We start from the raw sequence: 26,932 nt of genomic DNA, 5'->3' as shown, positions 1-26,932 counted from the left end.
ATCAGCGTGGTGATGTTTAGCAGTGCGTGAGCAGGACAAGAAATATGCAAATCCCACAAGGCTCATGTAAGCAAAGGAATACCATTTGAAAATCAAGTCTAAGAAGCATATGATAAGCAAAAGAAAAGATGGTGAAGTTAAAATGCAAAATGAAGCATTTCTTAAACATTTTCTATTTATGCTAAATGTTCATTTTCTAAATCCAAGTTGGTTTATTTGATGTGTGTGTGGCTTGTTTTTTATTTATTCATTTATACTGATTTGCGGAATGTATTTGTGATTCAATATTGTCTTGAATAAAAGTGCTTTGTTGAAACATTGAAAATTGCGATTGGTATTCCAATATAACCAGAGAGATTGGTCTACCGACTTGATTGTGTGAATTATTGAGTGCTTTTGAAGGGAAAAAGAAACACTCGGTAAGATTTCACGACATAATAGGGTTAAATATAATTTTAAAGGTTTTTGGTCTGCCACAGATTATGTGCTTAAACTATCCACTACCTAAGCTTTAACCCGCAATCATCACAAGTGCCCTTGGTTGTCTGGTGTTTGCTATTTATTGTTTTATTTGTTTATATTATGTTATTTTATGATGTATTTATGTATTTTAATGCAATTCAGTTTGGTGACCTTATTTTTGAGTTGTGTGTGTGTTTCAATGCACTGCATGTTTGCACTGTGGTTGAGAGAGGAAAGTAATTTCATCTGTGCTGTATGTTGCACATACAGCATATTTGACAATAAAGCTTGACTTGACTTGACTAATGGACATCTTGAGGTAAGTATCTCCTTCCGCTGTTGATATGATATTAGAGATTTTTAAAGACTCACCTCATCGGTTACCTTGAACCTCTTCAACAAGGCCACAAATTTCTGCTTGAAGTTTGGTTGCTATAACAGAGAATAACAAAATCGAAAACAGGTTGACAGGAAATTACTGCCATGGTGAAAATAGCAATAACTTCGATTTATAAATTCTCCCAAGGATTACGCATCCACAGCCACACATCTTGGTTGAGTTCACTGAAACCACAAATCTCATTTACATGCTCATCCACATCCTACTAATGGATCACACTGTGTGCTTCCCCTAAAAGCTTGTGAGTCAGAAAACAACGGTCTTGGGTTATTCTTGCGGTCAATGATTAGCCAAAATAAAAATCCATGTGGCAGAAGAGAAGGCGGCTAACCCTCGTCATGGAGGTGGTCCGTATCATTTTCCTCCGGGCTTTCTTGGGCTTGCGAAGCTCATCGTCTTCATCATAAATATCCTGAAATGCACGGAGGGCAGATATGATAGATGATCGTACCGTCTGACTATCACAGCGTATGATAGTGACCGTTAAGAATTCCCACTCAATTGTACAAAAGATTTTTGTGTCACATTATGAAGAATTCAGGTAAAATGTAGATGCACTCTTGATACCGCCTTAAAGAGTTCGCAGGCCTCATTTAAGACAACTGGGAAGTGCAAAATATCCAACTTGAAGCTTCTGACTTGTGACTTCAAGGCAATCAATTCAAAAGTCAATTAAAATCAGTTTTGTTTCTATGCCGGCGATGTACTACGAATGTGCAGTTAACGTTATGCTAACGCAAAAGTAAAGCCATATGTACAATTTACATTTGCAAGAAAAACACAAATTAAAAACAGGATATGCATCAACATCTTTCTTTTTGTCACTCACCTGGCCATGAGCCGCATCATCACTAGCTTCCTGCTCGGATGAATAACTGTCATCGTCCTCCTCGGAATAGTTGTCCATATCTGGGGAGCGGTCTAAAGCAAATAAATCAGAAACTAATTTACAGAAATATGGTCTGTAAACCAAAAAAATATATATATTCCAGACTGAAGCAGGCACAAATCCATGGCCACTTTATTTAATTACTTACTGACTGCACTTTCAACCATGATGATCAAACCCATTTACTTTGACCTTACTCAGCATGAGTGGACTACTGTTTAAATAGCTAATTTTATTGGTTGAAACAGCCATTTAGAACTGGGATTTTCTGTTCTTTCCAATCAGTTCATATCAGTGTCTGTTCCATTCTCTCAAATGGAATTGATGTCAGAAAGGATCATTGCAAAGAGGAGCTAGATAAACGTTCGCCCAAAGTGACACGGGTTTAATACTTAGTACATGAGCTCATCTGTTATGTTTGAGTGACCTCCTTAATAACATCCAGAACAGAGAGGGACCAGCATAGCTGGATGAAGGTGCGGAGCCTAAGCTCAGCCAAATATTTCCCCCACTGTCCAGAATTAGAGCAGTGTAAGGTAATAGGCCCAACATCTGTTCAGCTCAGAGATCAACATTACAACCATAGCAGAACAGAGTCACATATACTCAGGCCTAGTTTGGAAAAGCATTATTTGACTTTGTCTTCATTTGGGAAATGGGATCCATGTGGTGGGAGAAAACAGAAAGGCTGAAGCGTCAGTGAGGATTAGGCTGGCCCGCTAGGAATGGTCAACTAATGGGAATTTAAATTGTGGTTTCGATTTTGGCTTATATCCATCTTTCAAACTTGATTATTGAGGAAAAACAATTGATGTGCAGAACGGCGCAGCACATTTACAAATTCCCAGTGTGTGAAAGTACCCTGAATGCACCATGCAAGCGTGCGACGTACGCGATTTTCTGTCATCCCTGAGCCTCCTATTGGCAGTTTTAATGACACCCCAGTTGGAGTTTACTGAAAAACTAAACACACATTACAATTGCATAGTGTATATTTAAACAAAATATGCTTTTGGTTTTTAAACATTGGTAGCGCTAATGCTAAATTAATGGAGGATCCCAATTAAATGATAAAAGGAAATTAGCATCAACTGAGAGTGATATTCACACACAAATAAGGCAACACTGGTCAAATGCATTAATTCTTTCCAACCTGTGAACAACTATTACTTGAGTTATTTTATAGTATTCCTTTGCAACTTCTTCTGCTCTCATTCTAAGTGTGTACTCCATCCATGCACAGAACCACACTGCCCCCAAGAAGCCAAAATGCGCAAGAACAGTCGGTATTTGTTTTTGTTTTTTTCCTATTGGTATTTTCATAGGACACACATTTTAACCTTCTAACTAATTCATTTTATCTTTGAAAACACAACTTTTAAATGGCAAACAAATTTCCCTTCCTCAAAATTCAAGGATACAAAGACCAACACCCATTTCCACATGACATGGCCCAAAATACAATCCTCGAGATCCCAGGTTAGCCAAGTAAATCCCAAGATTTGTGAAAATAACATAAGATAAAATAAATATGATAAAGTGATTAGGGTAATGCTTATTCAGGGCATCAGTGTATGCAAAGATGCATTGACGGTGCCAACCTGAGGTTTTTGTCTTTCGGCCAGCTTGTCCACTGCCGTCCTCATGGTCGATGGGTTGGCTGGACAGAGAGTACACGCTGATCTCCGCCACGCGCACTGGTGCTTCTTTCACGTTGCTATGGAGACCGAGAATCTGGCCTCCGTCTGTGGGGTGCTGCATCACCTGAACATAAAGACATTATCATAAAATAAAATTGGACTAGCTAATTTCCATCACCTCTTTCCTGCATGGTTCTTCCTACTGTATGTTCTTATTCAATCAGGAGATATTCACCATATCAAGTCCTCTTTACCTGAGATAGAATCATGTTTCATGCAATTTCTGCGTGGATCAATCACTCAGCGGAGACATTCTGAAGCCGAGCAGAACAAATACTTGCAGAGAGCGGGAGGATGGAAGAATGTTATCTCTGTCTTCAGAGAGCCAACACTGATCCTGGAATGGAGGCTCCATTACATTGCTTTACACCAAGCGAATGATTACAGCCTGAGAGCAAAGCGATCTCTAAATTAATCTTCACTGCTGCAGAATTGCTTATTTTCCTCCGTGGCTGTCTAACAGACCAAAGCCAATTTGCTTGCATCATGAAAACAGTGTAACAGCTGTATTACTTTTGTTCCAATCTCTATCTGGGGAGTCACAGTAATATTTCACAATATAAATGGCAATACTGGGAATAGGATTATTTTGCTCAAACACTAACGGGGGTTGCACTTGGAAGCTCCATTTTAAAGTCCATTCAAATTCAGGATGAGTGCTGGAGACCAAATTAAAAACATGACAACATACTGGAATTGCTTGTTATTTAAAATAAATAAATAAATACATTAAAATAAGAGGCATACTATAATACAGTATTCAATTTAGGCTTAGTCATTCATACAAGCCTGCAGGATGTTGCACAAGAGTGAAGTGATATTCTAAACTGTGGCAATGCATTAGCCTGACTTTCATGTTTCATGTTACTTCCTTTTCCAGGGCCATTGCTTCTGTCATTTAACATGAAAGGATGCATTTAGAAATGTACAAAATGCAATACTGTGGAGAAAAAAATTTGCCTTGGTTAACATCTATCTCTTGCGATATGCACAGAGAATAAACCTCAAAACATTTTAGAATTCTATATCTACGCCCACATCTCCAAACCTTATGGAATAACTCAGAGTTTAGAGAATCACAAAAAGCATTTGGTTTTACTTGATGACAGCAGGCATTAATAACCTAAATGAACCCAAAACCTTTGCTTGGCGTAACAATGTCCATACAAGATTGCACTTAGTTTTTTTTACCCCTGTAATATGTACCAAAACATGAATCCTCACTCGCATATTCTTAACCCCAAATGACTTGGATTGAGCACTTAAACAGAGCCAGGTTTCCATGAAATAAATATCCACATTTTGGAAATAGACCAGCTCTTGGTCCATTATTTTCTACATATCATAGCTCAAAGGAGTGCTTTCTGAAAAAGTACATCCAAAGCCAGCTCCAGATGGCCCATAATCTCATACAGCAGTGGGTGTGAGGAGCATGAATCATTTCAAAGTCAAGTGTAACACCAGCGGGGCCAATCAAATGAAGGTACATTGCTATGAATACATGTCAATCACTGTCAGAGAGAAAAACAGAATGCCTTATTCAAATATGCAAAGTAAAAATCGTTCCCCAATGTAAAAGAAACACGCAATACCTCGGCCATATTGATAACTCCCACAGCCAAAGTCTTGTAGCCCAGGATGGTTCGATTCTTGTAGCGTTTCCTCCTCTGCAACATGATCTGTAGTCTGTTGGCATCCCTCTTCAAAAAATGGGGGTACTACAAATGGGGGAGGGGGGATTAGAACCACATCTTAATCCATTTTCAAGGTCAACACAGAGATGACACTTTATATATGTCGATGCTCTCTATCCACTGTCACTCCGCCTAAGCCGAGGTGAATACTGACACTAAATGTTGGGCCAACAGCTTCAGTCCATTATGACCTTCTTTGTTTAGGCATCTGCAGCTAATTTATCCAGTGTTTCCTTACCTTTGTCACACATCTGGGACATCTTTAAAGCTTTCTGAGCCGTCTCAGATGACTAGACAGGAACTTCATTAAACTACTGGTATAGACTTCTGTGTGAGCAATATTTCTCTATTTTGTAGACTCATCATTCATTTGTAGCCAGAATGATTAATTATGGATGTCATTAGATAATGAAGGGACTATTTTAATAGGAAGGCCTATCTGGGGAGATTAAATTCAAAATGACATCTTTTTCCAATCAAGACAGTACACGAATAAATGTTCAATCTGCTTCTTCAGTGACGTCAGTTTATTTCATTACTTCAAAAGTCAACCAAATAATTTTAAGAATTAAATATTTGTTCTTTAAACTCTCATGCTCAAACATAAGGCAATATTAACACACAGATATGAAACAAGGAGAACCACCGGCTTTTCAAAGAATGCCAGCGTGGCTTTGAGTTTCGATTCATTTATGGTTGTCAAGTAACTGGTGTGTCAGTGTGAGAATTTACAGCACAATGACAAAGTACTTGCCTGTAGTGAAAATGTGAGTTCCAGATCTGTCTCCATTAGTCCACTGGGTGGTAGGACATACTCATTGGATCGCAGGAGGCGCTTCGAACCCTGGAAGACAGAGTCACACTTTGTAATGCAAGCAAGCAAGCCAGCCGATCTCCGCATTTTGGATCGAGAGTGGCACATCTGAACTGTGGTGTCAAATTAATCAGAAGACAAACACAGCTTGTCTTTTTTTTTTTTCTCTCAATCCGGTGAAGAGGTACATGCAAAAAGTGAGAAAGTCTTATTTTAGTCCCAACCTGGTTCACACATTTATGCAAAGTCACACCTTGCAGCGAACTAGTACAAACAGTCCCGGACTCCTTGTCGGCATCTTATTAGCGTAAAATACTAAGGCGGAGTCGGGATTCATTGTTTTGAGACAGACAAATAGCTGCTTCAAAATAAGTATTTCCGATCAAGGATTTCCTCAATGATAATGATTTCTATTCGTCCATGTACTATTTTACTGCCAAGCTCTACGTGATGAACACAGTTAACACTAACTTTATAGGGCCATAAATCTGTGCAATGAATGCATAATCACCAGCTACAAATCGAATTAAAAAAAAAGGCTCTAATTACGCACAAGTAACAACTGTTACCACTACAATTTCACAATCATGTCATCAAGGAAATAGGCTAACAAACGTTTGCATTTGTCCATGGTTTAACATCTGGTTTAGTTGGTGGTCTAGACATCAGAGTCACCAAGAGCAAAACATTTTCTCTGGTAGAAAAGTTATATTGCTTAGAGAAAAGCACAAACCAACCGTTGTGTTATCGGAAAATGTGTAAACTGTAAGGGGAATTTTATCCACCTCCCACTCTGCAAATGCAGCAAGGAGAATTACTGCAATCCAAAACTGAATGGTTTATTAGCATTTTCTCCCTCTCCACTAATCTAGTTAGTACCGGTAGTTTATGCCTCGCAGATGCAGATGCAGATGCAGATGCGGAGCTGTCATTTTTAAAACCATAAATGAGATGTTGCAACCTGTCCACTTCATTCTGAAATGTATCAACAGTATCATAGCTCAAAAGATCAACACCTAAAATGAACATGAGCCTTTTCCCACCAATACATTTCAATACTGTCACACTTTCAAAACATTCATCACGTATCCCATTTAAGGGCCCACTCCAAAAGTGAATCCCAGTGAACATTTCGAGAGAATGTCTATGTACAACCTCAACGTCTCATCAGCCAACCACCGAAGTGACGCATGCACAAAGACAACCATTCACTGTGTCACCAATGAACTAAGCGGAATGATTTTGGTCTGCTGAAAGCTGGAGCACATGCCGAAAACAGAGGAGTTCCTAACCGCCAAGATTCTTGCTGTTTCCCCCAAGCTTCTTGAAAGGGGGAGAATGAACTGACGCTTTTAAAAAATGAGAACACTCAGATTGCTAACATTTGGTAGTAGAGCTGCAACAATTGATTAATAAACAACTAATTGCCGATCAAATGAATCAGTTATTGATAATCGATTAATCATTTAGATACCTTTTTCAATTTCAAAAATGTTAAAATCCTCACAATTTCAGCTTTACAACATTAAATAGTACTGTTGTCCTCCGTGACATAAGACTGATTTATCTTTGTGTTGAATGACAAATTAAACATTTGCTTTTACTTTGGAAAACAACAATCAACATGTTTGCCTATTAACTGCACCGTAACAAATGTATTTTTTCTGCACTGTAAATTTAAAAGACATGATGTCCTTTTGTTGAAAAAAAAAAGAATGGAAATTTAAAAATGTTTTATTCATCAACATTTTTAAATTAATTAAATTTAAGTTGCTATCTGACAGTAAACCCCCATATGCTAAAACTTGCAATCTTTGCTATTAGATCATTGTAAAATGCGTCCTGTGGTTCAATATCTTGTTGAGAAGGACAGACTGTCCCAACCTAAACAGTGGCTGCTGCACGAGCTTTATAACAAAGAAGAGGGGGAAAAAGAAAGAGAGAAAAATCACAGTCTGTGTCTGACCTTGTTACTGATGATCCACAAAAGGAGCCTTGTATGTATGTGCTCTTTTCTCATGCTTCATAGCTAGTACATTGAATCAGGGCACTCTCTAACGGCCTGACATGCATTGATAATACACAGCCTTGGCAAGAAATGCTTGTACTCAATGTCCTCATCACCCTCTCTTCCTCGCCCTTGTGCTCGGTAACAAGCCTTACAGACTGTCTTTCTGCGCCAAATGGTGGAATGTAACAAGTCTAACCTCAGACAAACTCCATATTTCAATGCGATGCCATGTCTCCGTTGAAAACAAATACCACATACAGTATATCTGATTTGCTAAAAGGAAGGTTAAGACGGGTGAAGATAGATGGCTGTAATATAAAGGACATGAAGTTTCAAAGGTCTTTGTAAGGTGGGCATGAGCTACTGGCAGTGACAGTGGTCTCCAAGGTGAGCGACAGAAGAATCTAGAAACAAATTTCCACCAAGTTGCTTGATTTGGGTTAGTTCGGTGTGGTATGATCTGAATTGCTTTTTTCATTGTAAAAGCCCCCCCCCCCCCAAAAAAGATCCCAACCTTCCAATTTTTCAATAACCTTTTGCTAGCGAGCTGGTCGCAGTGATACACTTCAGTAGCTCACCATCATTATTATCATTCTTGCTTGTTGCCAAACCAGTAACATACGCAGACACTCCAAGGTGCAAGCAGTTGTTCTTGTCCAAGCTTCACACTCCTACAGCATACTGTATAATTGTGCTAAGTATCTCAACAAAAGAGAGCAGGAAAGTGGTAGGTACAGTGTAGAATGATATTCACATCAACTTGTAAACCAAAGCACTGTTAGGGTGGACTTACAGTCTCACACTCGGCCATTCGAACCATGCCGGACTTGACCTCTTTCCCTCTCATATCTCCTATGTCACACTACATGCACATTCAGAGTGTGCTATCACTTCAGTATGATCACACTGATCATGCCACATACATCGCGTTTCCTCATGTGTGACCAAGCGTGCCTTGAAACTAATTTTTACTGTCAGGATTAGTTCTAGCAACATCGTTCCCGACTAGTTAGCACATATGCCACACTGTTCAGAGGTTGTGGGTCCAGTTCCGGGCCCTGCCCTTCCTGTATTGAGTGTGGATGTTCTCCTCGTGACTGCCTGAGTTTTTCAAGGGTTCTCCGGTTTCCGTCCACATTTCAAAAATATGCATGGTAGTTTAAGTGAAGACTCTAAATTGTCCTGAATGTTCCGTAGGTGTGAATGTGAGAGTGAAAATTGTTTGTGCATTTGTGCCCTGCTATTGGCTGGTGACTAATTCAGAGTGTACGTCGCCTCTCACCAAGAGCCAACTGGGATAGACTTCACCACGCGCGTGACCCTCATAAGATACAGAGGATGGATGATGCAGATTAGTTCTAGCTGTTCGGTTGATTCATATTGTGCATAGTGCCAGCCTGAATAAATGGCAAGGAACGATTGCAATACAGTAATGGTATGACCACTACATTCCGGGTATATGTATGAGCAATCGTGCCAGGCCATGGCTCACCTCGTATTCGAGTGCCAGAGGAAGGGACGCATACAGATCCTGCACAGCTGTCCTGAAGGCAGCTCAACAAAAGATGATGTTGCACGATTTGGGAACCGCGTAGCTCAGGGGTGCCCAACCTTTTTTGATCGAGGATCAACTTTTCAAGCCAACCAACCTTCGCGATCGACCGTTACCGCACATGCACTACATACGCACGTGCACGCTCATGCACGAGCGCGCATCTGCACGCACGCACACACGTATGCCATGTTGAGTGGCAGCCATAATGGCCCCTTACATGAACGAAAGCGAAAAATAAAGTAGTGCAAGCGTTAGTGAGTTTGTGAAAAGGAAATCACTGGCTACCTTAGTAGAGAACCGACGCAGAGGTATGGGATGCACTTTTTCAGCATGTTATGCCAGTGCCATCGGTAAATTGTACATGAAATAAACTTTGAAGGAGAATAATAATAAAAAACACATATCGCAACAGCTCTGATCGCAAGCTGCAATTGCAGACTGCTGACCGCGAACAACTTCCGGTTATGGAGGTCACGCGCCACTGTAGGTTAAAGCTGACCAGCTTGTATTTATTTTTGTGGACGTGAAACTGATAGTGTATACTGCACCCTAAGCATCCTAACAAAAATATAAAATACGTAAATCTTTTTTTTCCGCCTCCCCATTTCCTCCTACATTCCCTACGATCGACTCGAGATGTGTCAGCGGGCTACATGTCGATCACGATCGACTGGTTGGGCACCCCTGATTTAGCTAATTGATGAAGTTTCCAATATATTTATTTATAACTCATCCATTTTCGACAACAGAGTAATAATACTGTATTTGTTTTTTCAACGAATGGCCCAAAGTTATCAATTGAATTTGTATACTCATGATTACAACAATAATTAATCAAAACTAGAAACATGCTCATAAACAATTATGATTGTATAGGCACCTCTGAATTGAACCCACGCTGCATGCACAGAAGCCAGGCAAATGAAGCCTTAACCATCGGCGCTGTTCATTCCCTTGTGCCATCAAAAGTATAAAATAAAAATCAAGTCCTGGTTTAAAAGGCGTTCAAATTTCATTCACTGAAAAGTAGGTTACGAAGAACAAACGGCAGTCACGGGAGGCTACAATTACTCTTGATTAAAAAGAATTTCAAGTAACTGTAATTCACTCTCGATCCCCGATGAAGGCGAGACACACTCCAATCCCCACCGAGACTGCCCAAAAACGTTTTTTGTGGGGGGTTTAAAAGGCTCACAGTCTTGGGCAGAAACATCTCCGATGTCATGAAGGAATTACAACATTTCAAGATTTTATGATCATTATGCTTGTTTTCATGCAGATAATGCATTGAGTTTGGTGAAGCATTGGACAGCATACAGATATTTTTAGATCGGTAGATCGTTTTATGGCCTCTGCAGCTGCTCACACAAATTAACCACACATGTCATACCCTTTCGCCCTAGTTTTCACTCATGTCAAATCTCAATGTTGTAACTAAGTAGTGACGTTTAAGTTGTGACATTTCACAAACGGTAAAACACAGTGCATGCTATACGGTGCTGCGCGTGCACAAATGATTATTTTTCTGTTGGCGATGAGTCATTATTTTTAAGGGCTAACACCGCGATGAGTGTTAGAGACACGCCCATCGTCATGAATATAACATTCTAAATCCGTCTTAAGGTGCTAATGCAACTGTCGAGAGTACTAATGCTAGTCTGCTATTTAAGGCACGTGAGTGGATGTGACATACCAGAGCTGTCTGCGCTAAGAAGGCTTTTTATCAATTGGCAGGATTAGCAGCATGTTTTATCGCTGACTAGGTTTGAGATTATGTTAAACAGGGTGCAGCACAAGTGAGGAATTGAAAAGGAAGGCTCAAAAGATCACACTGACTCACCTGTATTTTGACTGCAATGGAGAGCGAGTTCAGTTCTTTGTCCAGTTCTTTGAGCACGACGAGTCTTTTCAGCGTGAGGCTGCAGAGCCTGCGAGAGAGAGAGAGAAAATGAAAGGTTAGAAATATGGGGAAAAGAAAAGAAAAAGGACAATTTTAGGCCTGCAGGTATATCTAAAAGTGGAGCACATCCAAGATCCACAGATCCAAGTAAGAGACGGTGAAAAATATGTCATGAAAGAGCAATTCTTTTGTTCATTCGTGACAAAGTGATGCTAAATTAGGGATTGATCAGATGGCCAATTTTAGTACAAAGGTTGAAGGAGGAAGCAGTCACTGTAGTAACAGGAACATAAAGAGCATTTCTAGATTAGGCAGCATTCATAACAGGAATTTGAGTGAGTGGTTTTTCACGACATGAAACGAAATGAACACAAGAAAGGTCAAACCACACTCTTAGTTCTTGCCTTTCAGAGCAAGTGAACAACTCCCAAGCAAGGTTTGCGGAACTTCCTCATGACCTACTTTCCCATCACTCCTGTTGCATGAAATTATGATCAGTCAAAGGTGAGTGAGAAAGACAAAGCAAACACCCAGCGATGCAGACACCCACTACTCTGAGAGCCGATCTGCAGCACGGTGTCCCTCTACAAACTCCCTGCTAGGCAAGTGTGATTCAGGAAGGCACAGAGAAAACGATCACGCAAGTTATAACGTCTCGTGCCGTGTACTCGTATGGAGGAACTATGTGTAAGTGTGAATATCAACGTGTGACTGCCCATCCTGTTACTTCACTTTTACCTCGAAGTTGCATTCACAACCACAGGAAAAGAAAAATGCGCTGATTAAACATGCACATCGTGGTCGTCTCTCTCTCTCTCTTTCGCTCTCATGCCTTTTCTTTCTGCTTGACAATCACACACATCAGGTCTTCATATCTATGGTCATATTTAACTCGCCATAATTCATTTTTCATGTAGCTTAGAGCCAATGCATTACAATAATATGGCTATCAGGAAGTATGACCCGGAAAACAGGGTCTAAACATTAAAAAATAAACTCATGAATCTGTGTGTGTGTGTGCCCTAAATACAAATCTGTTTGGGTCTGGAGTAATCAAATGGTAGATTTTGTAGAATGCAACTCGCCTTATGGTGAGGATGAGTCACCAGCAACACAGCTCTATGTTGGGGGTGGAGACAGAAAACAGGAGTGATGGTCCAACAACATATCTTGTCACTGCTCGCTCTGTTTCTCTGTGACTGGGATTCACATGTAATCAAAAAGGCTGCAGGCACTCAATGAGTCGCATCAGAGACCAGTGCTTTCTTTTTTTTTAATCATTTGTCAGAGGTGTTATCTCCACTCCTGTCTCTCACTGGGTTGTGATGAAAGTGTAAGTTGAAGCCATCTGGCCGGGTCTGGTTCCAGCAGGCCCCCGTGTTCCGATTGCAGTGCCAGTTCACTTTGTCACCCAAACAAGTGACAGCAGTTACAGACCGGGTGCTGTTCAAAATCACTCGACGTTGCATTTAAATAGCATGGCTGCCTTTGTATATGATCATTCCATTTTTGAGAAGCAGAATGAAAATCATGTGAAAGTCAACAGTTGCTCAAACAATGTCAAGAACCAAATAATTTTTTTCTTTGTGGTTTCTTAAAAAGAAGAACAACTGAAAACACTGTAATTGATTGTTGTCATGCAAACAAACCAAACAGCCAAAACAGCAACAGCAGTTTTAACACTCTCGTTTAAACAACCCTCATCACATTAACAGTGACTGGCGGATGTACCCTCCTGCACATCAGGGTCGAGTGAGAAAATAATAATAATACTGTAATAACAATAAGATACTTTGTATGCAGTATATTTTTTAACATTTATGTATTAAAAGTTCGGTTGAATAAGCTCAACATGTACCGGTAGTTTTGTTTAGAAAACCAAAAAACAACCACAAAATAGGCAGTATGGCTGGGTGGAGTAATCTAAACACCTCGCTGCAGTTCATTATGACGTATGGAGAACATGGCATGGGAAGTAAAGATAAGACATATACTTTCTGTTTGCTAGTTGATAAGAGCCCGCGGGGAATCCCCTTTTTAGTTTTGCTATTTGTACCGTGTTCAGCTAAGATCTTCTGGGGTCATCACTGTTCTAGAAGGTTATTGATGCCCCCATGCATGGTGTTTGACTGATTGTGGTTATCATATAAATGGGTCATAATATAACACCTTATCGGATGACCAACAAAAGAATTCTGGATTGTTGTTTGTTTCTGGGACGTTTGTTGATTGATAAACATTGGGAACTGTTAGCTACATGCAAATGGGAGTCATGCATCCGCACTTGAGAGGGTTTGCAAAATGTATTCCAGTCCGCCACCATGCCAATATCCATCGAAGGCCAACAAATGGATGAAATAAAAACTCCCTTAGGATTGTGTTGGGTGGGACCAGTTCTCTATTACTTACTTTTTGATTACATGTGAATCCCAGTCTCTATTACTCTATTACTCTCTTAGGATTGTGTTGGGTGGGACCAGTTCTCTATTACTCATTTACTTTTCAAACCAGCCATAATATTTCATTCCTGTACTATGTAATTAGACAACCAAAAGGTAGGGTAAAAATGCATGATGCCAGATTTATTGACCAGTAGTGGTGCCAAATAGATGCATGAGCTAATACAGTAGCTTTAGTCTACCTGGCATCACGGAAAGTGGCATAAGTAGGGCACCTCAATCTAATCCCATTAGAATGACTATCATTCGTTGTATCTTGACCAACTTTGGACCTTTTTTGTTTTGTAGAACGCAGCTAGACCACTACAATATAAAGCAGTTTCATCCTAAGATTACAATCACCATTTGCCAAACACTGATAGCAGAGCAATGGGAATGACTGCCTCTAATCTATCATGTTTAAAACCATAGACTAGAGGTTTGATTTTATGTGGTTAAACAATTATTTTGTAAAATAATTTCATCATGTTTTTTTTCTGCTAAAATGGATGGATAGTTTCATAAATGCCTGCAATGATTATTTTCATACGCACCTTGAAAATATAATTACTGTATCAGATAATGTTAGCTGGAAAAGGAAATGAGGGCTACCGCAGCAGTCTCTGTGTATTTAGGAGATGGCAACGCTTATCTTGTAATTCATTTCAACAGCCACGGTCAAATATTTGTTTTTGATAAGAGATCAATTATGGACAGTTATAAAGCAAAAGACAGTATATCAGCTTCATTATAGCAATTACACAAAGGCTCCTGGTGGAATGCTATCAACCATTCAAAATGCTTACAATTCCATTTTGCCAACAAAATTAATTCAGGAGACTGCTATATTGACATGTCACACACTGTTGGTGAATCAATGACAGAGGAATTAACCAGACAGACTGAGGCGGTCACTGGGAAAAGCCCATGGACAAAATTTTTCCATTTAGTAAACAATTTACGTACGTCCGTTTACGACTTTTTGCTAGCTTTACTCAACGCCGGCTTTTTTTTTCTTGTAACAAAAAAACCCCCACTTTCAATTGTTTACTTTAAGTTAGGGGTTTTAGTATTTTAATAGACAACATAAAAAGTCTCAACACCTCAGTGTTTTTCGAATGAAAAAAAAAACATTATTTTTAACAAATCTGTTCATAACTTTTTCCACTGTGGTGCCTTAATTGAAAAAAAAAAAGCTGAAATATTTTATGGTTAAAAACAAAAACAACAATAATATAGTTGCATAAATATAAACACAAACGTTTGTAGTTGTTTGTAGTTGCATATCAGACCTGCAGTTCTATGGTCAGGAGAAATTTTGGTTCGATTCCGCAACATTCTTGGGAGTGTCAATTGTTAATCAAAAGGTCCCGCCATAGCACCTCAATCAAGTTGCAGTCAGGACTCCAATTGGGCCACTCTCGAAGAGGTATTTTCTTCGGTGGGAGCTATTGTATTCATTTATCGCTGTCTTGTGGGTCAAAATTCTGTTGAATTTTTGCAGATACTTTAAGATTCTTCTTCGCCTCTTTGAGAATTTTGTGCTGTGCTCTTGCAGTCACCTTTACAAACTCACATGTTCCTTGTTTTGTACACAGTCTGGACAACAGTAACGGGACAAAAGGCCACGTCAACTTGCAGGAAGGGGAAATGTTACACATGTATCTGAGAAGGCAAACTGTTTTTTACAGATTGTCACAATCTCTCTTCGTTAACCTTGAACATGTTGGGATGGAGGTCAGAGCTCTCAAAGTTGTACCACACCAAACTCATATAACCATGCCTTCGGGACCCTGGTTTGTGTCCATTTATGCTAGACAGAAAAGAGCCTTTTACAAACTGTACAATTGCCAAAATTGTCTGCGTGAGCTACAAATTAATAACCTGGGAGAACTAAACCCTGAGCTAGCTTTTGACATGTGCAGCCCAGTACAAAGTATAAAAAGGGGGGAAAATAACACACCAAGGGGACATATTAATCGTTTAAGTGCCAACATTGCACCAAGCAACATTTAAAGTATGCCTTCATCTCGAACAATTTTCAAGCTACAACCTTTGAAATAGTGACATCAAAACTGTATATTTTAGTGGAAAAAAATCCCCTTTACGCTTAAAACAATATAAAGAGGGGAAAAAGGCATTAAAATAAAAATGTTGATATATTTTAAGGCATGATTCTAATCATGTTTCTAGGCTTTTCACTCAAACCAGATTTTTTTTGGGGGGGGGCGGCGATTTAATGGCCTTGCTTGAAGAATTGTAAGACCATGTTTGATTTCAGAGCAATAGTGTACAGCATCACTCAACCAAAAGTGCATAGCCTTCCCTAATAAAACATCCTCCCAAAATGTGCAGTTGATCCCTTGTGGCTACTAATGCAACGCTATTTCTGGACCTCTTAAGTGATAGCAGCATTCTCAAGTAACATGGTGATAAAAGTCCTGTTTAGTTGAAGAGACTACAAAGAGACCACTGCTATTCTGCCCCTGGCAAAAAAAAAAACAAAAAAAAACTTGTAGTCGGGGGGCACAAAATAGCACAGAAACAAAACCTCTGAACTGAACAAATAACTGCCTAAACAAAAACACACTTTTGTATTTATTTTCCCCTGGTCAGCACTCTGCTTGATGTTTTGCCAGTTCCATGCCTTCGCATCACTGCACGGCAATTGTCGGAGGCACAAAGCAGGGGGAATGGAAGATGGAGAGAGTGACTGAAAAGAGGGATGAATGAAAAAGACTGAATGTGAGCAGGAGGTACAAAGCGAGATGGGGAGAAAAAAATTCTGTGTACTTCTCGTTGCCTTCATGGGAAATGCATGTGACCACGTTCTTTTAATAAAACACGCAGAAGAAAGCAATCGCACTTTGTTCTTTCATTACAATTTCATACATCCGGATGCATAATTTAGCCCCCGAAAACGGAGCTACGCCTCACCACTGTGAGGATGAGACTTCCCCGTGGCCATTTTTACAGCCAGACATTTTGCACTTCATAACTTGTGTGGAAGAATTGGATATGACAAATCAGCATGTCCCAGTCATGTAGAATTTAAAGAAGCAATTCAAACGCGGGTCTGCCTTATTTTTGACAAAGTATTATTTATACTCAATAGATGTGTTTTAACAAGTTCAAACAGTAGCATACACCAAACAAGCTTAGCATGCATTAAGGTTTGCACGCAAGAGGCATTTGAGCCCCCAACATCTCGTTATGTGTCACAGATGGCCATATGCTCTTTGGGTTTTAATACCACAAAGAAACCATCTCAAGCCTGCAATGTAATAGGGGAGAGGGCCCATGTCAAGTGTATATACACAACAGAACAAGAGGAAGCAGTTTTCTGGTGCTGTGAAAATGTCAACAAACATATGCAAGTAGCAGAGTGCAAAACACTGCTCTTTTGCAATGAAAAGCACAAGGAGAACGGAGTTTTGCTGTTTCACCCATCGGAAATTTTAAATGTTGTTTGAACAAGTTCAAAATGTCTTTGCCACATGAAAAACTGTTTGCGACCATTAAAATTGTGGGTGAATATCTGGAGAGCGTCTTTGCGACCGATTGCGACCTTGACCGAATCCTGACAAATAATCAACACTCGCCAACCTTCGCCACTCAGTGCAAGTTACCCGTCTTGCAGAATTGTACTTAAAATAAAGAACTTTATTGACCAGATTGTGAATCATTTACCACTCAATGGACAACAATACACATGTTTCCCTTAAAACTATTAAACCTACAAAACTCTGACATTGAACGTGATGCCGCTGAGAGTTTTGGTGCACTTTAGTGCCGGTGCAACCAAGAAAGAAAAAAAAAATGGGCCTATCAGTGCAACCAGTGCAAAAAGTTAGACCAGTGCCCTGAAATGTCGGGATAATAAATAATAAAAAGAAGGATAAAATAAAACACTGGGAAAGAGTAATGTGATTTTTGAAATTGCAAGAGAAGAGAACATTGTGTACTTTGTCAAGAGGCTCTCTCGTGCTGTCGTACAATCAAACTCTGAGGGGATTATCAGCGCATTTGATGAGTTTCTTAACGGTGTTTGTTCACATTGGAGTTCTGATCAGTTTATTTCCATTTGGCAATGTAAGCCTTTGCTTCCTCTGTAACATCCATTTGGAAAAATAACTACTGACCGCTAGTACCCTCTTGAACAGATGCTGACCTGTTTTAATGCTTTTTCCTAAAATAGTGTTTTTCCTATTCAAAGCATCACAATGTGGCATAGAAAATAAAGTACATGCACTGTGGGTGATTTATTTCCCTGCTCTGTGAGGGAGAAGTAAAGCAGAAAAACAATTCAATTCCAAAAAAAAAAAGTATCATTCTTTACACACTGTGGTCAGAGCTCTGCCAGTATTTGTGAACATGTCGGTAGTCACAATATGACACACAACAAATCAAATGAACAGTACCGTGCAAAGGTTAAGTAGACAACTTGTCAACTCTTTAGCCTGATGTTTGATGACACTTTTAACAAGCCATACTGTGTTCAATGATCTGAAAATAGTCACAGGAACTCAGTGTGTGCTTGTCATCTTTTTTTTCTATTTTGCAGGGATAAACAACTCTTTTATTCAACCATGAGCAGCAACTGATGAGGTCAGCAGCCCACTGTTTGTAGTGACCATGCAAGACATGAGCAGGCAAAGCATGTTTACAGCCCAAATCATAAGTGAAGTCAGACCACAAGCCGATGACACAAAGCAAGATATTGTGGGTTATGACATTCACTTTAGGTTGAATTGGCCAAATTTGCTTCATGTTCCGGTACACGTTTTTGTTCTCCTCCGGACAGCACTTGGTTTAAAATAAGAGGTTTAAGAACAGACTTGTCATTCTGTGTACTTTCAGCCCGATGTTAAACGGAGAGTGCCACTGAGAGGAGGGAGAAAAAAAAAAAAAAAAAACTTCTGAAACTTCTGAAAAAAAAATCAACTGCTTCATGAAACAAATTTGAAGCTTCATGTTCCCATCACTTGTCATTGACAAGTAAAAGCGTTTCTCAGGTTGGTCAATTTCAACAAAAACATTTTTTATGGTAGCATAGATGTTTACAACACTGTAAACAGAGAATTTCGACTGAGTAAGCAGATTTCTGAGCAAACCTGGGCAAAAATCACAATTATTTCAGTGTACGTACTTTTTGTCACATTTTTGTTTGGTGGTGTGCTGTGATTTCTTAATAAGTGTCTTGGTTCAATAAAAATTGAGAAACACAGAGTAAGGAAGAATGGAGCATACAACAGTGCTGTGGGCTAATTAAGCAGTAAAATCTAAACAGAAACAGACAGTTCAGACGCCTTAATCTGGGATTAGACAAGTAGGCAGGCTCTAGCTCCAGTGCTATTTGAGAGTTAACACACTAAATACTGATGTGTCCTTAACCTGATTCCCAAATAACAACTGCCTTGTTTTTTCCTTCTGTTCCTCTTTTTTGATTTCTAAATATATATATATATATATATATACTGTATATATCTAGCTATTATTCATTCCGTTATTCACCATGTCAATAAAGCACACAAAGTCTTGTCTTTCAAACAACTCTCGCCCTAGAGTAAGGACAAGCAATAGTGATTATTATTTGCTTGTGATTGTGATTATTATAATCCCGGCACACAAAACTTAATTTGACTGACTTAAATTCTGAGAGGATGTGACAAGAAAGTATCTTGTGTCATCTTATTATATTGTTTTTCTGTCTATGCCAGTGGCATATCGTGGCAGGCGACCTGTTGCCATTCATACAACAGAATGTCATGGCTCCCTGAAAATATGTCAGCTTTGTGTTCAACCATACAAGCCTAGATTTCTCACTCAATAAAGTTGTGATTAGATTAAGACGAGATCATTATTTCAGCATGCATACCTTTTATTTATTACCAGTAGTTATTTTTGGATGTGTTTACCGTTACCGTTCAACAGTGTGTGGATGGTTTTCAAAAACTGTTCCACCCCTACTATCCCTGTAACCCAGTCCAACAAGGTATTTAATTCATACATCTCCCCAGGAGTTTGTTCACCTGCCAGTTGAGTCGAAGCACCTGTGGCTACAGCCAAACTGGATTTTTACTTTGTGGATCGGGATTTGACACTTCTGAATTTATAAAGTCGATTCTGGCAGACTGGAAAATATCTCTGATGACACAGCTTGTTTTCAGCTGGTCTGTCAGGTGCTTTCATTCATCCACAGAGTTCTATTTGAAAGAATAGGCCATGTGTTGTTGCTGGCACATCCAACTCAGGAAATGTCTGTATGGGAGAGGTGGGAAATAAGTGGAGCAAGAACAAGGAAGAGAGTATAACAGTTTTAAGACAGATCAGAGTCGCCCTGAGACTGGGTTGGTGACCGCTGCAACACAAAACTGGATAGAACTGAATTTGCAAAGAACTCATTATCCGGGCAACCAAGATCTTGGCTTTATCCCATTTTGACATGCGGGCAGGAGTGGACTTTTCCCATCGTGATGTATTCAAGAGAAGCATCCTGCCTATTCACAAGCCATGGGACAGATCTGCATTGCTTTTAAATGCTAATCCACAGCTTCAATCCTGCGCCACCCTCCCAGCGTGCAGGTTGTTGGTCAACAATGGAACGCTAAAAAGGGTAAGGGGGGGGGGGGGGGGGTGAGCAAAAGGAACCGTCCCAGCAATTCTCAAGTTGCCAAGAATGTGAAACGCTCCCCAAGGAAATTCCTCCTCCTCAAGGAAAGCAGAGGAAGGAAACCAAGTGAATTTTGACACATTTCAGGCTATGGGAGTGAGTGTGAAAAAGGGGAGAGTGAGGGTAGTGACTGGTCCAAGCTAAAAGACCTTGTGCACACCATGACAAAGCAAAAAGTCCAGTTGATTTCAACATCAGGATTTTCAGGACGACAAGTTGATTGGCCCTCCAAGTGGATAGAATTCAGAATACAACCGTATTTGCATCTATCTCGGGGCCACCAATATAAATTCCTCACCCACCAAATTGGAGTGGTTGCGATACAGTGATGTGGTCCAACTGCCATTTGTGTCTGTATCACAACTCTAAAAGGCTACTCGGCATGGCTGATGGGGGTGTTTATGGTTTAGGAAGCAGCAGATTACACTGTCAGTGTCTCTATGCACCATTTGACGACAATTGGTTCTTTTCCGGTTATGAAATTACATTACTGCAGCAACCCCGCACTAAAAAAGACATTTGACAACACTCAGGAGGATGCAATGTGTGAATCGACAAAATAAGCTTATGGCATTTTTGAGGTAGCACTCTTTCAGTGGCAAGTCAATGTCATTGTTTGCTTGATGAGGGATGGAGCCGTGTGGTATTACAATGGGTTTTAACCTAGATTTATGATTCAAGAACAGTCCCTATCGATGAATAAATATTAAGTAGCTCTTGACATGCAAAGGGCTCTCGATTGCCCCTCCTTAAATGGAATCCAATTCAATTGGCAAGACTCGATCAACTATTCATCCCATACTTATTTTGACTAATAATTGCCATAATTATTCTTTTTATAACAGGACGAGTGGTGTCTTTGTCTGGCACGACATCAGTACAAACCAGTGTTACCGTGCCTGCCGAGATTTTTTACATCAATAAACAACCTTTTGACAGACGAAACATGAATTGGGGCAGGAGGAATTATGTGACAATCATATTTATTAACGACAAAGTTACGGCTTGTTCAAGTACTTTGTAGATGACAAAAAGGTTGTCTTGGGACAAAGAATGAAGGATACTCTGGTACCCAAAGTTAAAGTCAGAGGAAAATAGAAAGGATTTTGTTGTGGTCTGTGTTGCAAGCTTTCCTTGAAGATGCCACACCAAACCATGATGTTGCATTTTTTCGAGAGGTGACATATTTTTTTCTTGGCCTAATTTTCCATTCTTGACTACAATTATGACACTCTTGGCACCTAGTCATTGCGATTGCAAATACATTCTTTTAAAATTTGTATTCTAAAGAACCTTGAAAGTCATGCAACGACTTTATATAATTGTATTTTCTATTATCAAGAAGCCTTTTCAAACACTTGGACATCTGGGGACTATTTCACTCACTAACGGCAATGAAATTGCACAATCTAATAGAGTCAAACAGCAATAGGTTTATACACCGACATACAGTAATTAAAAAAGAGCAGCCTCGTCTGCCACCAAAATGTAGTCCAACATTGTCATTCACATTACTTCCAGTGGGTATTCCTTTTGACACAACGTTCTATTCTAGACAGGTTGCTATTGCTGGTCAAACTTTTATAATTTATGATGACGTTTTAAACTCTGAAGTTTTGGGATGCCCCCCCCCCCCCAAATGCCTAGTGAATTTTGACTTGTATATGTTCCATTGTATTGATAAATTGTTTGAACATGGACTCAAGAGTTGATCAACATATTTAACTCACCGTTTATAAAATCAATGTATTCAATGAGTGCTGCTTTGAATGTCTGATATCTTATAAAACTCGTCTTGCCACTGTAAGATGCATTTTTTTTCACATTGGAGCCTCAATACTGTAGAATAAAACCTGTAATTGTTCAAAAGCAAAGAGTGTACAAGCATAACAGAAATTAATCTCCTCATTAATTTTAATGAACAACATTTCACCCTTATCCATCCTTGGTTGCTCAGCAACACCAAACAGTCAGCTACACAGTCAGCTATTTGTTGAGTAAAAAAATAAATAAATAAAATCGTGAACACGCTGGGCAGCCTCACACTAAGCTCCCGCCCTACCTTGACCACAGAGCTTTTGTGTTGCATTGTTACAAAGTATAAATGGAAAAACAGAGTAGCCATCTAATTAAAAATACCCAACAGCAGTTGTACAACATTGTAACAGAAGTAGTACAGATGAAGTGCAGGAATAAAAAATAAAAATCATCTTCAGAAAATAGAACGTCACAACAAAAGATCAACAAAAACATAAAACAGGCACGGGTTACTGCACACATTTGTCGACACTGTTCCAAAATTTGGGAAGACAGTTTCGCAAAACCTGCATTGAATGAGCTGCTCTTTCGCAGCTCCAACAACACCACAAATGCAGTTTTCCTCCATTTCTAGGTATGTGCTATGTGCCGCACTCATCATTTCTGTCCAATGAGAGCGTGGATCATCACACACATCTGTGTATTTACAAACTGCAGCAGACGGGAAAAAAAAAATTACCGGTATATTCACTTTTGTTCTGGAGCAAAAAAGATCGCTCATACTTGAAAACACTTCAGAGTTGCTGAATCTCAGCAATTGTGCAAAGAAGGGTGGTGCCAAAAAACCTCCACAGTGATGTGACAGTTGACTTCGGTTGTTGTTGCTAATGGTGGCCCAAACAGGGCCACCTGGGTAGCTTTGAATCTTTTTTTCTCCTTAAGCATTTATGAAATCACAACTTAAAAACTGTGTTTTATATGGACTTGGGTTATCTTTGTTTAAAATTAACACGTTTATGGTTCTTAAACATTAAAGTGAGGAAACAAAAAAGTACTTGATAAGAGGACAAATACTTTTTGACGGCATTTAAAGTGATTATTTTCTCTTTGTATGTAAACCAGTGAAGATTACTCAACTCTTCTTAAATAATCCTCTACAGTTAAAAGTTTTTACGGTTGCAGTATGACAAGTTGAGACTGAAACAAATTAACATAACATAATTTCCTATGGGCAAAAATAGTTTTGAAATTAGAACAACTTGGAACTCAAGGGACGTTTGATTGCGTTCGACTTGGAAGTGTATGAAAAAATGATCTGCAGAATGAACAAAAATACATTTTGCAATGCTCGATGGCGATACTCCACATTTGTGCAGAACTTCAAATATGCCAGTAATAACCGTTCAATGGTTTTCTTTGAAATGTTAATCAAGAAACACAGACAATGACATCTTCGTGAAATAACAGAATTTCTGAACTGAAATAAAGATGCTCAAATATTCAATCTGCCTTTGTTTACGACATGTCATTTGAGCTAACGTGGGTGCTGAACAACGCTCATGTGAAACTCTGCAGTAAATGTTGTTCACATGTGACTCCATTCACACTTGCTTGCATACTCATGCAGGCAGCAGGCAAACACACGCATGCACGCACGCACATCCAGAGTGGAGGAAGCCCTCCCCTTGCAAGCCCACTTTCCCCCCAGAGAGTAGAACAGATCTAGGTCAAAGCTGATTAATGTACCCTCAGCTCCCGAGAGAGGCTTCTGGTCAGGTGGCAGCAGTGTGCCTGCTCACCGACGATGCATACTAATGCACACACAAGTCTGATCGAAAATAAATCGCATAGTGAAGCTGGCATTATGACAAGAGTGCGTATTACTCATAAGAACATTAAACGTTTCTAGTGTTAGAGGCCGTGTGAACATACAGAGTATGCTTTAACGGTCGCACTTGACAAGTTAAGGTATCAGAGCATGAATAGGCGTCAACTTCGAGAACCAAGTCACACACGGATCCGATTTGTTGACAAGGTTCGCAGCAGTGCCGCGACAAAATGTCAATAATGTGCTACTAATTGGACTAACGGCACCCGTATCATCGAGGATATGGAATGCTACCGTCAATAAATCCACACATGGATTTAAATGTGATTAAACCTTTGAACGTCAATGGAGATTTGCAGTCTTGTGTACATCTGACGATTTGCTGCAGCAGCCGTTGGAGAAATTAGTTTAGTGCAACTTTGCTAGCTATTTATTACCACAACAGTCGGAAACCACCCCCCAAAAAAAGCAAGCAACTGTCATTATGATTATGACAAACACGAATGCCACCGATTCTGCGACTGCGGCGCTCGGCAGCATGCGCCGTTACTAGGATAGGAAGCGATTGTTATACATCTACTGTTAACTCTTAACACCATTAATGTATGCTTGTAGCTTTAGCATTAGCCAGCTCGCTAGTTAGCCTCACAGTTAGCCAACCCAACAGTAAACCAGAAATGCATGGCAGCTCCTTCGCATTGCTTCACGTTAGTCACCGAGGGCGTTGTTTATCCAACAATAGCATCATCACAGACCACAAGACAAAATATAACATATTCACGCGATGCCAATATTGTCAACATTACCTCGGGACGCAGTTCGGGGATGATCGGTCTATCTCCCAGGTTGCAAAGAGGTTCATGGGGACAGGCATGCCTCCGGAGCCCGAGCTCGAACCCAGCACAACAGCCCCGGCCAGGGCCCCGGCAGGGAGCGTCGAGGGCGCAGGTATGCAACCGGCACTGCTGTTCGGGCTCAGGAAAGCGGCCCGGGAGCCTCCTCTCTCAACAGCCGCCGCCATCATCACCTCCACTGCCGACGGAGCAACACGAGCTGAGTGTCGGACGTATGCGGGAGCCTGTGAAGTGTGCGCTGCCTGGCCAGCTCCTCCAGACTCCCGACTAACCGAGCCCTCCACTGATTGTGGTTGACGCTAATAGTCGGGGCCGGGCGGGGCGGGGCGGGGCATGCCAGCACAGGCGGGAGGGGGCAGCCCCTTCTTGCCTTGGGAATGTGTAAAATTATCCACATCAAAACAATCATTTGTTCGTTGTATATGCAAAACCACGAAGGCCATTTTAAAGACAGAACACTTGCAGATAAAGACGGTAAGCAAGTTGAGTGGAGAAAAATACACCACATTCTTAAAAACAAGCATGATTAATTATTTTAATTGACTGGAAAAGGTTGTTTGTTTACATACCTCTCTCCTGGTGACTGGTGACTGTAGTCCAGGGTCTAAGTGGGTTTGAATAGGCCCCAGCTCACCTGAAAGTCTGATAAGGATAAGCGGTATAGACAGTGGATGGTTGGATAGACTTTTAAAATGCAGTACACAGACCTAACACAGCACAACACGAAACAAGAGTTTGATAAAGAAGACAGTCTGCTGTGTGTTTATTATAGTCTTTGAATACACATTCTTCTTAAGAACATAGTACGCATACCAGCAAAATAAATCTCAAGCTATTTCTAGTAGCAATGTGAGAAAATTAGAAATATTAAGGTTTCGGATCAAATTTCAGGATGAACCTAAAATGCTGTATAACCTGTACAGGTCAACTTAATTTGACCTTCTCAAAACAATTGAATGCACATGTCCACCTGTTAAATCTTTTTGCAAGGAACCAACCAAGGTACTGAAAGAGCAAAATCAACAACAATGTGTTTTGATCTGCGTACGAATCAACCAATAAATTGTTTTTCTTTAATTACAAATGATATTTAAACAGGCATTCAGAAGCAAAGCGGAGAAAGCAAAAGTAGCCTCCAAAATTATCAGAACGTACAGTGACGTCATTGAAACACATTAACAAAAGATTTTAACAACATTTAAAAGTAAAATGAAGAAATAAAAGTGGTTTTCGAAAATCACTAATCAATTAAATGATTTATTAAAATTGTTGAGAGGACCCTAAACTTTAGTAGTTTTTAACCTGGACTTTAAAGGGGAAAGGTTTATTATTAGTTTTTAACCTGAATTTTAACGCATTTACACTCAGGGGTAACTGGAAATTTAAGACCCCTATAATTACAAAGCAAAATTTATAAGGACCATTTTAACTGAGCAAAGATGAACATCCAAAGGTTCTCCGTCAGCAACCAAAAATGAAATAAATGCAATTCTTGTCACATTAAAAATGTTCACTTAAGACTTACGAAAGCTGCTCTAAGCAGGTAAGTGGTGTGTTATACATCAGTATTTTTAAAGAATATTTAGAGGCTGCATGTGACATGCCAAAAAGCTAATTTTCTTTTATTTGGAGGTAAGAATTTTGCACTCAAAACACATTTGTTTTGTCTCGACCCAATTCCTAACTCAAGTGCGTTGTCTCACACAGTCAAGCAGTGAACTGCCAAGACTTGTTTTTCATAAGGTGTTGAGAAACTCAAATTCTGACAAACGTGAAACTTCAGTCGACTTGACTTGACTTGACTTGTCGAGGGCTGTGTTTGTGAACATGTCAGCCCGTTTGTAACACCTAAGTGGAAGAAAAAAAACATGTACAATATTGCTATCAGTTAGTGTCGACATTGTCCATGAAACATGACTATGAGGATAAATGGTTGTATTCATACGTACCCCTGTG

The 26,932-nt window shown here is 39.8% G+C and overlaps 1 protein-coding gene across 2 annotated transcripts in view; it reads right to left on the bottom strand.

Annotated features, from left to right (window-relative positions):
• LOC147199346 (phosphofurin acidic cluster sorting protein 2-like) overlaps positions 1-25,247 on the bottom strand; it is a 38,392-nt gene extending 13,145 nt beyond the window's left edge. For both annotated transcript variants that reach the window (XM_086122446.1, XM_086122448.1), the window contains exons 1-8: positions 24,929-25,247; positions 11,366-11,453; positions 5,900-5,989; positions 5,044-5,169; positions 3,353-3,515; positions 1,692-1,783; positions 1,194-1,274; positions 835-894 (exon numbers count right to left, since the gene is read on the bottom strand). In XM_086122446.1, the coding sequence (XP_085978572.1) occupies positions 835-894; positions 1,194-1,274; positions 1,692-1,783; positions 3,353-3,515; positions 5,044-5,169; positions 5,900-5,989; positions 11,366-11,453; positions 24,929-25,146 (918 nt within the window). In that variant the 5' untranslated portion in view covers positions 25,147-25,247. The remainder of the gene's footprint in view (positions 1-834; positions 895-1,193; positions 1,275-1,691; positions 1,784-3,352; positions 3,516-5,043; positions 5,170-5,899; positions 5,990-11,365; positions 11,454-24,928) is intronic.
• Positions 25,248-26,932: the final 1,685 nt, after the last annotated feature.

The sequence above is a fragment of the Hippocampus guttulatus genome, chromosome 10 (assembly GCF_054856545.1).
Source record: "Hippocampus guttulatus isolate MCC_2025c chromosome 10, RoL_Hgut_1.0, whole genome shotgun sequence".
In the NCBI taxonomy this organism is placed as follows: domain Eukaryota; kingdom Metazoa; phylum Chordata; class Actinopteri; order Syngnathiformes; family Syngnathidae; genus Hippocampus; species Hippocampus guttulatus.
The sequence above is the reverse complement of the archived record's forward strand: the minus strand, read 5'-3'. Positions and strand labels throughout refer to the sequence as shown.